Source organism: Octopus bimaculoides, chromosome 7 (assembly GCF_046866305.1).
Source record: "Octopus bimaculoides isolate indiv1 chromosome 7, ASM4686630v1, whole genome shotgun sequence".
NCBI classification, from domain to species: Eukaryota; Metazoa; Mollusca; class Cephalopoda; order Octopoda; family Octopodidae; genus Octopus; species Octopus bimaculoides.
Window position 1 is genome coordinate 38349144 of NC_142934.1, and position 15355 is coordinate 38364498.

The 15355-nt window shown below is 33.3% G+C and overlaps 1 protein-coding gene across 1 annotated transcript in view; it reads left to right on the forward strand.

The window, feature by feature from the left end:
- LOC106876157 (uncharacterized) overlaps positions 1 to 15355 on the forward strand; it is a 301548-nt gene that overhangs the window by 153065 nt on the left and 133128 nt on the right. The window contains exons 58-64 of the mRNA XM_089355802.1: positions 2079 to 2255; positions 3947 to 4120; positions 5123 to 5296; positions 6401 to 6574; positions 7090 to 7263; positions 14355 to 14528; positions 14859 to 15032. Coding sequence (XP_089211928.1) covers positions 2079 to 2255; positions 3947 to 4120; positions 5123 to 5296; positions 6401 to 6574; positions 7090 to 7263; positions 14355 to 14528; positions 14859 to 15032 — 1221 coding nt within the window. The remainder of the gene's footprint in view (positions 1 to 2078; positions 2256 to 3946; positions 4121 to 5122; positions 5297 to 6400; positions 6575 to 7089; positions 7264 to 14354; positions 14529 to 14858; positions 15033 to 15355) is intronic.

Here is a 15355-nt window from a genome sequence, read left to right on the forward strand (position 1 = left end):
GTTTGTATTTTTTTCTCTATAAAACTTTAAAATTTTTGCATTGCTTACCACCCATCACTGTTCATACACTAAAACAATTTTTAAATATAGCTATCTAATCCCGCTAGACGGGATATATTGTATCGGTCTCTTTGCCGAACCATTAAGTTACGGGGTCGTAAACACACCAACACACACACACACACACACACACACACACACACACACACACACACACGGGCGCCTTCCAGTTTCTGCCTACTAAACCCACTCACAAGGCTTTAGTTGGCCTGAGGCTATAGTAGAAGACAGTTGCCTAAGATGCCACGCAGTAGGACTGAACCCAGAACCATGTCGTTGGGAAGCAAGCTTCTTACAGCTACGACTGAGCCTATATGTATATGTATACATACATACATACATACATACATACATACATACATACATATATATATATATATATATATATATATATATATATATATATATATATATATATATATATATATATATATATATATATATATATATATATATATATATATATATATATATATACGGTTTAGATATAGATTCAAGGCTTGAATATGGTACTTATGCGAAGGCACCCGAATATCACATCCCAAAAGGATGGGTGATTAAAATCAAACAATAAGCAACACGGATTTCAAAAGTGATTGCAGTACGCACGTTTCATGCTACTTCAATTTATTTAAGTAATGTGAGCATTACCTTAAATGCAATATTGCTCTTCATATTGCATTTAAGGTAATGCTCACATTACTTAAATAAATTGAAGTAGCATGAAACGTGCGTACTGCAATCACTTTTGAAATCCGTGTTGCTTATTGTTTGATTATATATATATATATATATATATATATATATATATATATATATATATATATATCCCTCTACTATATCTCTCCCTCTTCCTCCCTGTCTCTCGTTGCTCACCTATATTCTACTTCCTCCCCTTCTTTTCTCTCTCTACCACTCTTTCTCCTTACCCCTCGCTGGTCACATGAGTCCGGCTACCGCTTCCTTTCTTATCTTGGCCACTGCCAAGCTCGCACGAACTTTCTTCTTATCTTTTCCGTTCGTCACATCACAGCGTTCTGCATACATATATATTTTTTTCACTTCTGACCCTACTAGCCCTTCTTGTTTATTTTCATTGTTTCGTTCTCCTGTCGTGTTTTCTGTTCGCCACTATATTTTTCCGCATTACAAATTTAATTTGTTTCCGCGGGAAGAGCCATTCTAGCAATGCGTCCTGCCCTACTCTTCGAAACACTTAGTTTTAGAATGGTGGCAGCTGATGAAGGAAATGTTCTCTATGTGGCCTGTGTGTTTTCAGTACTCTGTTCTCATTTTGTCCACGTTTTTTTTTGTGACGCCCTGTACCCAGATATGCATCTATATATACATGTAGATGTAAGTGTGTACATACATGTGGGTATATATGCATATACTTACATATTATTTGTATATATATATATATATATATATATTATATTCATGATCATTATCATCACTTTACGACTGTACTCCACGTTGGCAAGGGTTAGTCGGATGGGCTGAAACTCAGTGTACACTGTCAACTTTTGATATATGATGTGCGTGTGTATGTGTGTGTGTGTGTGTGTATGTGTGTGTGTGTGTGTGTATATGTGTGTGTCTGTGTGTGTGTGTGTGTGTGGAGAGAGAGTGACAGGGTGAGAGAGAAAAGAAATAGAGAGCTCGCGAGAGGGGAGAGACAAATTATAATACTAAATATTTAAATCAACACTTTTTAATTAAAATGTTTTAACGAGCATTAAAAAAAAAATGCATACCCTACATTTTGATTTCTGCGCATATGAAGTTTACTCTTGAATTCTATATACACAGTGTAGTTATTTCTAAAGCTTATGGTCAAGAGATCAATGCTTCAGTTAGCTATATGGAAATTTTAAAAGTGAGTCAACTTTGTGTATAAAGGCATGGAGTCACCAGCATGCATTTCTGTTATCTCATCTGCATGCTTCTTTACAGAAAGATTATTTTGGTAAAATTATATCTAAAGTCTTGGGAATTTTCCACACTTTATTGATCAGGAAGTAAATCACCAGAAGCATTACGACAAATGCTATCAAACGTTATGCAACATGGAGATAAAGCCCAGTTAGAAAGTGCAGTAAACGAATGTGTAGCAGCTGGACTGCAAGAACTAGACACAGATGTGCAGAAAGCAAGAGAATTACTCCACGACTTACGTGAGAAGCACCAACCAGGTCAGTGAGTCAAATTAACATACTGCAGCGTACGGATCTTATCTTCCTTCCATATAGCTTCTGCTTGATAAAAGCAGCCCTGATAATTAGGAAGCTTTCTGTTTTTATTTATTTATGTTCCTGTGCATGCAGATACCTATACATATACATCCACACACTTCCTTTTATGCATCTGGCATGTAGTACATTTAAAAATATTACATAGTCGATTGACTCGTGTTAATCGGTTGAAAAATGTTGATCAACTCCAAAACGTCATTGCAAACAGCGAAGCTGGTAATCCAGAGCTTTTAGATGAGCTTGTAAAGCTCGGACAACACTGGAAACACAGACAAAAATATGTGTGTATGTATATATTACACACACATGTATGTGTGTATATATTGCTCATCTCTCAATCGCTCGCCGTATCTTTTTCTCAGTTCAAAATAATACCCTTTTATAATATTTGGTCTAGTATATATATATATATATATATATATATATATATATATATATATATATATATATATATATATATATACTTTATAATATTTGGTCTAGTAATATATATGTATATATTACGTACTATATAAATAATACATATAATTTACACATACACATACAAGTATGTATACACATATATCATTATAATAGGTAGCCAGTTATATTAGAGTTCAATATAGTTTACCGTGTTAAACTCTTAAAACCGCATGTAAAATGCGCTATGATATAAGCTATAATACGTAACCAGAGCACAATACATTGAAAATCCAACACAAAATGATATTAGTGATATTTGCATTATTCATTCTACATAATTCTCATGTGAGCGGATTATTACTTAATTTGAAAGAATTATCTTTACGAAAGATGAGCTACAAAAATTCAGTTCGTTTCTAGAAACAGATATAAGAATAGCAGAAATAAAGAAATAAATGGTCAAAATATGTCAGTAGGTGGTTGTTGGAAATTTGACCATTATTAATCATATTTGTTGATATTGGTAGCAGGTAATGTAACTGTATTGTAGAGCGCTAAACTTAGTGTAATAGTAAAGCAATGGACAAGAAATGAAACACCTACACATCAAATTACTATGATATGCGTACATATTTTCGCGGTAGCATTCAGTAGGGCAATTACATTTACAGATGCTTGTAGAAAAATAAATCGATACGTCTGCGTTTGTCTTGACTCACACAGCTTGACAATAGGTGTTAGTGTGTTTACTTCCCTGTAAATTAGCAGCTCGGCAAAAGAGTCCGATAGATTAAGTTCCAACCTTAAACAAAATGCTCGTGTCGTCCGACTAAAGTTTTTCAAGGCGGTGTCCCTGGATGGCCGCAGTATAATGACTGAAACAAGCAAAAGATAAAAGGTTATACACATACGCGCGCACACATACACATGCATGTGCGAGCACGTACGCATGCATCTCATCCTCAATTTTTCTATTTAAATATAAGCAGAAGATAAAAAACGAAAGAAAAAATTAAGTAAACAATTTTGTAATCGTTATAATTAAACATTTAACGCAATATTCTAGTTCTATCGTAGTAAAATGAAACAACTACATTTGAAGTCCTATCATAATAACGCTCATATTCATGGGAAATAACCAAAAACAAAAACAATCTAATATCTAAAACAAGAAAAACAACAGGACAAAGACGAGCATTTATTTAATCTTAGCAACTATCTCTTGTCAGGTTCGAGATCGCCCGTTTCCTTACGTAATGAACTAAAGAAAGCAACCAAAGAAAGAAACAGGCCACTGCTTGAGAAACTAATCCGCGAATGTGAAGAAGCCAAATATCCAGAACTGAGTTCTGATTTACGGCAAGCCAGAGATACTCTGAAGAGCCTGAGTGGAGAATGTGGAGGTTAGCATTTTGTGTGATTCGAAATATATATAGTATAATTTATATTGCTGCGACGCAGTCTTTAAACTTGTGGGTTACATCTATCTATCTGTTTGTCTGTTTGTCTGTATGTATATATGTCTGTCTGTCTATTTTTTTTAGCGGTCGTATAAAATTTGAACATTATTTATATATATATATATATTTATATATAGTAATTTCATCTTTTTCCCAATTTTCTAACTTACATCGTTCTCATGCAATATGTTTTAAAACTTGTCGATTTTCAGTTGGCTAAAAGATTGGCAAAGTAACATAGAATTGTTCAAATATAAATTTTTGGTAAATACCTGTTTCATTGAAGCATTTCAAAACTTATTACAAGAAATTAATATGCTTTCGTGTCACAGACTGTATCCTGCAATACAAAATTTAGTGTTCCCATTACACAATTCATTGTGTATTCTGTAGAACAAGATGTAAAGTATGGTGAGACACAATAACTTATTTTCCTTTAGTTACAAACATTAGAGTGTTTGTGTCTTAATGGGATACCAATATTTAATCGCATTAATGAGAGTCAAGGGCGATTATATTACATATCCTGATACGACAGTCTTCGAGGTTTAGTCCCACAAAATGAATTTAAAATGCCCGAGAAATATGAACATGGCTTTAGCCTATTTAAAAAAATATCAATTTTACTGTATAAGTAGTTGCAGTTACCATAGAATAAGTTGTATGATTGCAAAACGCCTTATGCAGATTTTTCTTATTTAATACTGTCTTTGCCAAAATTACAGTCTCTTTATACAGTATTATTTCAAAACCATACATATATATATTAAACGAATACGTTAATATGTCCGCATGCTCTATATGAAATATGTTATGCAAAAATAATTTATTTGAAGTTTTGAAGAAATGTTATATATTAATACTCTTTGTACTAAGAGTAGGCAATTCTTATATTTCCAGTATATTTTATCACTTATTCTTACTTGAATTATTATCTACACTCAGGAACAATATCTGCAGATATGTTAAGAGACAAACTTGAAGATGCAATGAAAACTAAAGATAAAAGTGAATTGGATAGAGTTATCCAAGAAAGTGTAGCAGCCGGCATGCCAGGACTGGATGTTGATATACAACAAGCAAGACGTGTATCAGATATTCTTGGTGGTGGCTCTGGAGGTTAGCCTTTATTCTACTGTACAGTTACACAATAGACTAATCAGCTGATATTTGATCGTGATTATTGACCTAAGATATTGCGTATTTCTTGAGAGGTTGTTCAAAATATATATTTTACTTGAATGCTGAAGTACATTAAAGGCAGTGCATTTTAGATTCTTTAAGTGGATCGTTGGCAAATTTTACATGTTTAAAGGTATTATATTATCACATCAAACATTATTAATTGCTATCTGAGAATATACAACATACCAATCTTAATGAAATTGTTGGTATCTGCTAACTATCTACTTCTTTGACATAAGCTCTCAAACCTAAAATTTACATTTATGAGATGTGTTACTTACTTTTGGGTTTTTTATGATCAAGAAAGTATTCTCAGATAAAGATGAACGTTACGATGTTGCACTTGCAAATGTAAAATGTTACGATATCTTATGCTCATAGTTTCAAACCTGTTACTATATAAATCACGGGTTTCATTATATATAATTTCATTAGGCAGCTTGATGCAAGATAAATTAACACACGATGTAATGCGAAAGACTTTCGCTGTCCCTCTATAGACATTTAAGCTTGTAAAGAGAAGATAGAGAGAGAAAAGGAGAGAGAGAGAGAGAGAGAAGAGAGAGAGAGAGAGAGAGAGAGAGAGAGAGAGAGAGAGAGAGAGAGAGAGAGAGAGAGAGACCATTCTCACAGTATACTTTGTAGAATATAAGGATTTAAAATTTCATGATATTCTTGATTGCTATAGCTTTTTAGTCTTTGTATTCCAGATAAATTTTAACGTTAATATTTACATCACAGACGTTTTATCTTTTTAGATATTTAGAAATAAACATTTATTTGCAATAATAAGTATATATAGATTTTATTCATATTTCACCGTTAGGGAGTTGGATGAAATACATTAAGGTATAGAGTTACAAACATTTACGTTCTGAGTTTAAATCCCACTGTGATAGTTTCACCCTTCTAGGATCATTAAAAATGCAATAATAGTGGAATACTGCAATTTATTCAATCAATTTTATCCTCCCCCAAAATGCGTGGTGCCGATGTTATAAATCAATATTTAATTACTTCTTTCTTCGATTTTACTAGATGTAGTACCTTCAGATACATTGCAGAGTCAGTTGGCTCGTGCTATTCGTCAGAAAGATATTGGTGAACTGCAGAAAGCCATTGCAGACAGTGAAGAAGCTGGTTATCCAGAACTAGCAGCTGATCTTTGTAAAGCTAGGGATACTCTAGAGTCTCTTGGTGGTGGTCGTGGAGGTCAGCAGCAAGGTTTTCTATATTATGTTGTCATAAAAAATTGCTAAATATTGCCGGTGTGAAATAGTTGTTTCTTATGTCAATTTATAACTAACATTAGCAGTTTCTAACATTTCCTAGTTTCATTCTTTCATACATTTATTTTCGCGTAAGAAATTATTCTCACTTATCTTCTGTTTTTTTTTCCTTTCCTATGTGTTTATGGCGTTTCGAGTTAAATTTAGTTCAATGTTTCTTCGAATATAGCGATTTTTCCATTTTACGGGATTGTACATTTTAGATGTGTGATTCATATCTAAATAGAAGTTCATCTTTCATTCACTTAGTGCATGCACTGTTTTATTGAATGATCTAGTGAATATTTCTTTTAAAGTTGAAATATAAATGTGCATGAATTAGATTATCACAAAAGAATCAATTACGGGATACGTATTTCTCGATTTTCTGCATGGCATGGTTTCATAAACACGCACAATTTCATGAAATTCTCACTGTCATATGTATTTCATTGTTAGGAAATAAAACACCTGACTCTCTGCGAACCAATCTCAGAAACGCAATGAGGGAAGGTGACAAAGGCAAATTAGACAGAGTAATTAATGAATGTGTCACTGCTGGACTGCCAGAACTAGATTCTGACATAGAACGTGCAAGAAATGTTCTTGAAGATATGAGACAAAACAGTACAGGTTAGATTTTCAAATTACTCTTATGACGATCTCATTCTATATGCATGGCATGCAACTTCAATTGAATTTCGAGAATTGATATATGACCTCTCTAATTCAAAGAAATATAGCATTTGAAGACATGGTGAAATAAAGAAGACATATTTGAATTATAAATTCCTTTTCCTTTAGGTCTCAACTGATGTTGGTTTTTACTTTCATGTGCTGAAATGAAAATCATATTCTGTTAGAATATTATAAACAGAATATATGATTATAATAAATAAATAAATAAATAAAATAAATTTCAGGTAAGTTGTGCAATGCAAAATGATTAAATGACATCGAAATTTTTTCTGTCCAGTTATTGTTAGAATAACAATCCAATTTACTGCAATATATTTTAGACATAATTATTTAATACCCACTTCTCATCTCCACACAAGTGACGGCAAAAAAGGCTCTAGTTGCTTATATATAGTTTCCAAGACCATCTAAATATATCTATGTTTCTAGGCATTTTCATTTATATTTCATTTCTGTTTATATTCATTTGACAGCATATTTATTACCATTTAATATAACTCTATTTTTATTTTCATTATTTGCAAGCAATGTATTATGGTAGACTTACTCAAATATATAAAAACTTTGAAACATATCTCAGTAACTTTCATTGAATCAATAAGTTATGTATTGCAACAAGTTTTGTATTTACAAATATGTAAAGAGCTGCAAACCCCTCCACTCGTTTTCAGAAAGCACAGGAGATAATCTCTCTCTCTCTCTCTCTCTCTCTCTCTCTCTCTCTCTCTCTCTCTCTCTCTCTCTCTCTCTGAAAATGTACACGTCTTTTCGTATAAATTCACTAATGCAATTTTAATAACTTGCATTTCACCACAAACATCTTTCTTCTGCTTCTCCTCCCATCTACTTACCCCACATCCACCTGCACCTCCCATTTTAGTCCTCCATTCCATCCCCACTCCTCTTATCTAATCTTTCAATATCTCTACACTTACAGGCAAACCCTCAATACACTAACAAAGCTTTCACACAAACACATACCTTCCTTGGACTACTCCTCTCCCTACCCATCCATGCCTTTCGTTTACATGCGCATATATACAAACATTCACGCACTTCTATTCAACTATCATCTTGTCTCGTTGATACACTCACTCACAAGCGCATTCAATACACATTTAACACACATGTTTCTTGTAGTTATGTAACATAGCCCTTACAAAACTACTTTCAGTCAAGCATTTTCAAATAAAAACAGTAAATGAAAGGTCTCCTATATATAGCAACTGTCGGAATGGTTCTAGAGAGCCAGCCCATTAAGCAAAGAGGAAGAGGAAAAAGGACATAGAGAGGTAAAGCGTAGGTATGTAAGGGGAAGGTAAAACGCAGAGATAATAATGAAGAAGCGGAGAGAGGAAAATCAAGTAAATGAATAATGGAAAACAAATCTGAATGGCAGAGAATAGGAACAAAGGGAGGAGAAGAAGTAAAAAAGAGAAGAAAATGTATAAGGTTTTGTGGAAGACGAGCATAAATGTAGACATGTATGAATATACAGTAGTACCTCGGTTTTCGCACAACTCTGATATCGAATAAATCGTGCTTTATATATAAGTTATTTTCTTATGCTGTCCCTTAAGATCATATCCCCTTAATCGTATTGCTTTAATTATTGCACTCACTCACATACTGATTTATTTTTTTTACTTGTTTTACTTTACTTTAATTTAATCTAGTTTGAATGTCATTTTGCTCTTCTACTTGTGCATAGTGGCCACGGCTTTTATTTATTTATTTACTTATTTATTTATTTACTTAGTCATTTATTTATTTACTTACTCATTTGTTTATTTACTTACTCATTTAGTTATTTACTTATTTATTTATCTGATCTGTTTTTGTGTTATCTGTTAGCCCTCAACGAACCGGAATCGCGTCATAGTTTTCAAAACAATAGCTGACCAATTAGGTTGCAGGACTGACCATAACCCCTATCCCACTGCACACAAGGATTCAGGGACTTGTTGATCGAAAAATAGCGAACATGAACACCACCTGGTGCCATACTCTCTTTAGTACCAGCTGGCATCCTACATATAAACTTCCACCACCGAAACACGGACCATAGTTTCAAACCCATCACTGTAAACATAACGTGTATTTATAAGTAAGCAAAATAAGAACCACTGCCCAAATTTACCCTTCCTTAAAAATTCCTCCTTAGAAAAACTGTATCCACCTATCCACCACTGGACAAAATAACATGAATCTTGGAAGGCAACACTTGAAGTCTATGACTTGTTTCCCTTTCCTATACCTAATCCATTTTGCGAAATTTTATTCCTCTTACACTAACTTTTGGTCGTATTCTTCTTATGCCCTCTTCAATAAGAAAAAATATACTGTACCTATTGGTAACTGACTCTTGTATGTTTCGGCTATCCTAACTATTTAGGCTATTTAGACCCTCTGAAGAAGCCAAGAGGCACTCTCAACAGCCAAACTCTATCTACCCATCCCAACACTGAAGAGATGGAGGTAGCATGGAGGATATCGTGGCCTCTTGGCAGAAACGGCCGTAAGGAACTGATCTCTTAATCTTTTAATATTTTATTCTTTTATGTATTACTACTACATATTTGTGTAGCACACAGTCTTTGCATGTGTATACATTCTTATAATACTTCCTTATGTTTTAGAATAAATAGACAATAGAATGTCTACCGGCTGATGTATATCATTTTTGTATCCCCTCCATTTTCTTTTTTTACCGTATATATATATATATATATATATATATATATATATATATATATATATATATGTGTGTGTGTGTGTGTGTGTGTGTGTGTGTGTGTGTGTGTGTGTGTGTGTGTGCATGTGTTTATATATATATAGTTAGATAGCTAGATATATATATATATATAAAGTACGATTTATTTGTAATCAGAGGCGTTCGTAAACCGAGGTACTACTGTATTAAATGAATATGAGAAAGACAGGAGATAAAATACGATTTATTCGTGATCAGCAGTGTGGTGGAGTTCTTAGATCTAAGAACTCCAACATACTGCTGAATTCATCTGAAATTTTCAGCGGATCTCATTGATAAGCATAATGAGCTAACAACTAGATGCAGATATCGGATTAATAAAACATTCTTAAAATTCTGTTTACCTTACTCATAAACAGTATTGGAATAAATAAATGCAAGCATATGCATATACACATATGAATTATGCTGCATGAATTTCGTTACTCATCTCTACCACATCTCCAAGTGGTTGTCGTACTGTCCTATCACCTCAACTTTATGCATCAACTTATTTTCTCGATTCTAAATATCCTTTGTTTTACACTTCTTTTTATTGTGCTTCTAACAACTATTTCATAATGCTGTATTCATGAAATATTTAATTGATTACGAGATACATGTATATACACACGTCTGCATGACTTTACAAATTCATTTACATGCGCATTTAGGTATATGGCTAGGAGTCAGAGCAGATGTTTGTGCTTATATATATACCTATAAGTATGTGCGTGTATATATTGGTGTGTTTGTGGATGTATGCCTGACTATATCTAGGAATATATGTGTTTCTATATTTATATTTTTGTACAGATATATGTATAGATGTACGTATGTATATTTATGTACACTTTTACTGTTCTGGTTAATATTAGTTTTTTTTTTTACCATTAATCTTTTACCATTATTTTTAATTATGAATTTAATTATAAAGTATTATAAGACTATTTTACATCTTCATATACCACCACTATTACTGCAAATTACAAAAGCCTCTCATCCTTTTAAGTCTATTTATATACACTCATTCCCTCATACGAGACTAGCTATTGTTCTTACACTTTCAATTTATTCCTGTCTCACTCTCTTCTTTCCACCTCCTTTTCAACTTTGTTCTTTCTCTAATCATTTTGGTTTTCTTTGACGCTACTCTAGAGATGCCCATCCCAGTTAATTTATGAGACTCTGTACAATGATTTTATTATGCGCCCCTTTTAAAGCCTAGCCAGGCTCGTGGACCTGGTTTCCCGGTTTCTATGGCGTATGTGTACCCCCCAGCATTACTCAAGAAGCAGGAAGAAAGAATAAGAGAAAGTTGGGGCCAAAGAGTACACCTGCTGGAGCCTCGTGGAGCTTTGTAGGTATTTTCGCTCAATAAACATATACAATGCCCGGCCTGGGAATCGAAACCGCGATCCTCCGACCGCGAGTCCGCTGTCCTAACCACCTGTACTATGATACACAATCTTAGTATTGTTTTACATTCTCGACCAGACAACTGTCTGTTATACAAACTTATTGACAAATTTAACTTCTAACATGATCTTGCCAACTGAAACTCAAAAGTCGTCATCATTACCATTTCTGTTATTAGCATTTCTAGAGGAAACTCTCCCTGTAAGAAATGAATCCTCCTCTCATCTAATCTTCTGTCTCTATATATAAATGAATTCATCTAAGTTTTACACATGTTAATTTAGTCTTTCGTCCCTAATGAATAATACAATCAATATTATATATTCAATGATTCATAATCTTTTCCTATATTTATATTTTCCGATTTGATTTATTTAACTTATATATTATTGAAACACCTGTAACTAAAGAATAAATATGCGATACCAGTAATTCCATAGGGATCATCTAACTAGATATCACATAAATGAATGTGTATATGTTAATGTTAGGAGTTATATTTATGTTCGTTGACATATATGGTACCTGTATAGGATTGTATAGTTGAATTGAATGATGTATGTGTGAAGATTGGTAATTATAATCAAGACGTCAAATAGGAGTAATAAAATGTAGCAATGGTTTATAGTGACCTGATATTTGATATGTAGCTTTGTTTCTACTTAATAACACAGAGTTAATGAGAAAGAAAAAAATGACTAATTCTCTTTACTATGATGTGAAAAAATCTCTACCTTCACCAGATTAATATCAAAATAAATTCTTCGACCCATATTTACACTACTGTTACATTTGTTGTTACCGAAGCACCATCTCACTTCTGTTATATAACTTGAAGCTTTAAGATTGTTATGCAATCTCTGTTCATTTGGTTATGTAATCTCTTTAAAAGGTATCTTCTTATGTAACAGTAATTATTGCTAATAACGTGTAAGGTATATTGAATAAGACTAAAACTTTATCTACACTTGTTCTGCACTTGTAGTTTGTTAAAATATCGTAGTGGAACGACTGAAAGAAACATGGAACGATAACACATTTGCTCCTAGCATATGGATCGTAGGAAATATAATCGAACACATCGTATCCTAAAAATTGCTTGTATTTCATGATCAATGAACCGTATATATATATATATATATATATATATATATATATATATATACGTACATGCATGCGTACATGCATGCATACATACACACATGCATACATACATACATACATACATACATACATACATACACACACACATATGTAGTCTCTTGCTACTCTAGAGTTTCCTAATTTATGGATTGCAAGAGCAGTTTCCCGCAACTCATAAATACATACATATATATATATCATGACGAGTAATTTATAAAGTCCTGTCTTGTGTGTGTGAATTTTCAGGTTTGTTCCTGTGTTACGTCTGTCCAAATTTTAGAATATATGTATCTATACATACGCATAAACATATATCTTGGACCTCCTTAGGCGTGTACATAGAAATTTACTTAGGCACACTCATATTATATATGTTATGTATATATTTACATAGGTGCATTCGTATATATTTGACATGCAGTCATAGAAATACATGGATATTCACAGATACAGTACCTCTGGCAACAATTCGGATGAGTCACAGACATATATGGCAATATACGTAAAGACATGACAGATACATGTCTCTACCGGACCTAGATGCATACATTTATCAATTTGTAAATATTAATGACGGAAACAATATTAATGCCGAAAGGTATTCTTTATATTAGACTAAACGTGGATGCTGTATTAGAGTGCCGAATACAACTGCATTCGCCCTGAGAAGACCTTTCATATAGACGTATGGTACTAAGAACACTGACCTATATTTTAGCAGACAAGAACGGTCTGGTGTGTGCGTCGGAACTACCAGATCATGTGATTTTAACGTGCTACGCTTCTCCAGTGGTTCGGTGACCTTTATATCAGCCAAAGCTCGCAGCCAACTATAAAGTCACTGATGTTGCAATAGACAACCCTCTTATATAAAACTAAATATTAACGATGAAAGTTGTATTAATACCGAAAAGCGGCCTTTATATCCTACTAAATTCGAATCTTTTATTAGAGCATCGAATGCTGTGACGTTCGTCTTGAGAGGTTCTCTCATATAAATGTACGGTCCTAATAGCATAAACATATATCTGCTTTTTAGTATTGATACTGCTTCCATCGCTAATACTTTTTTATTAGCTTACTGGTTCTTTGCAATACCAATGACAGAAAAGTCACTGTTATTCTATATATTGATGGCGGGGAAATTTGACTGGTTTAGGGGAGGAGGTAAGCCACCGAGAAAGGCAGTATGCTGAAATCATGTGATCTGGTAGTTCTGGTGACTATACCAGACGGTTCTTGTCTGCTATGATATATGTATGTGCTCTTAGCACCGTATGTCTATATGGGGTGGGGGGACTTCTCAATGCAAATATTGTAGTATTCCGCGCTCTAATAAAACATCCACGTTTATCAATTTTCCTGGCAGCAAACTCAGTATGGCTGCCGTTCTTTCATTTAAAGTGTAAAAGTTGCTGTGTTCCACTGCAAGTTATACTGAATGATTAAATTTTTTGAGTTGTCACACAAGTTCATATATGAAACTGAGTGCACCAACACAGGGTTTTTAAAGGAGTGCACATATACATAAGGACGCTTCGTAAACAATGTTGGCTGTAGATCTAGTGTATTTTCAGTGCATGCGTCATCAAACGCACATGTAGTTATGCACACACACACATATATACACGTATACGCAGCCAAAAATAGTGAGGAAGGAAACCGCTATTTTCACTTGCAGATTGTATTTGTTTGTATTTTCTTTTTCTAGAACCAAAACCGTCTGAGATACTACGAGACGAGATAGCACAAGCCATTGCAGAAAGAGACAAGTATTCCTTGGAAAAACTAATATCTGAGTGTGAGAAATCACTCTATCCAGAACTGGGTAGAGATCTTAGTGCCGCTCGTGATGCTTTAGAAAGTTTAGGGTATGGTCGAGGAGGTTAGCAAAGAAAGTCCCTCTTCTTATGAGTTACATATATAAGTTATTTCTAAAGTATTTCTAAAACTAAAACAAATCTAATTTTTTCAAGCTTTCATATATTGTTTTGGAATATAATACATGTATAGTTTGAAAATTTTGAAAGTTAGAAACCTCATCATATGGTATTATTTTCGTAATTTAGGTTTTAAGAATAAACAATAGTGTAATGTTGCTATCATTATAGTATTATCGTTTCTAAATCTCTTTCGAATATCAGTGATAAGAGAATTATAAATATATCCGTACTCTAATGACTTAGTTTACATTATTGTTTAATTTGATCTATAGGAAGTATATCGCCATTCGCGTTGCGTGAAAATCTGAAAGCTGTTATGAAATCAAATGATAAAAGACATTTGGATAAAACTATCAGAAATTGTGTAGCTGCCGGTATGACAGAGTTAGAAGCCGATATACAACAAGCTCGAAGTGTATCAGATATTCTTGGAGGTGGCAGTGGAGGTTAGATTTTCACCCGAAAATTGTTCCTAATAATTTTGTTGTATTTACATTATGTTTTATACATTTGTTTTCGTTTTGTTTTTTCGCATGAAAGAATCAAAAGAATAACACTATAAGACACATATTTCTTTATATCCCTAGTTAAAAATTCGTTATATATTATATATTGCCGTCAAAGAATCAATGATACTCCAGCCCTCCTATCTATATCACTAAATATTTACTGACTGACCTTTTAGACAGAGACTTTCCATCTTGAATCTACGAAGGATATCAAACTTCAATTTTCGCAAAGAATTAGTCTTCTACCCTGGCAATTGTAA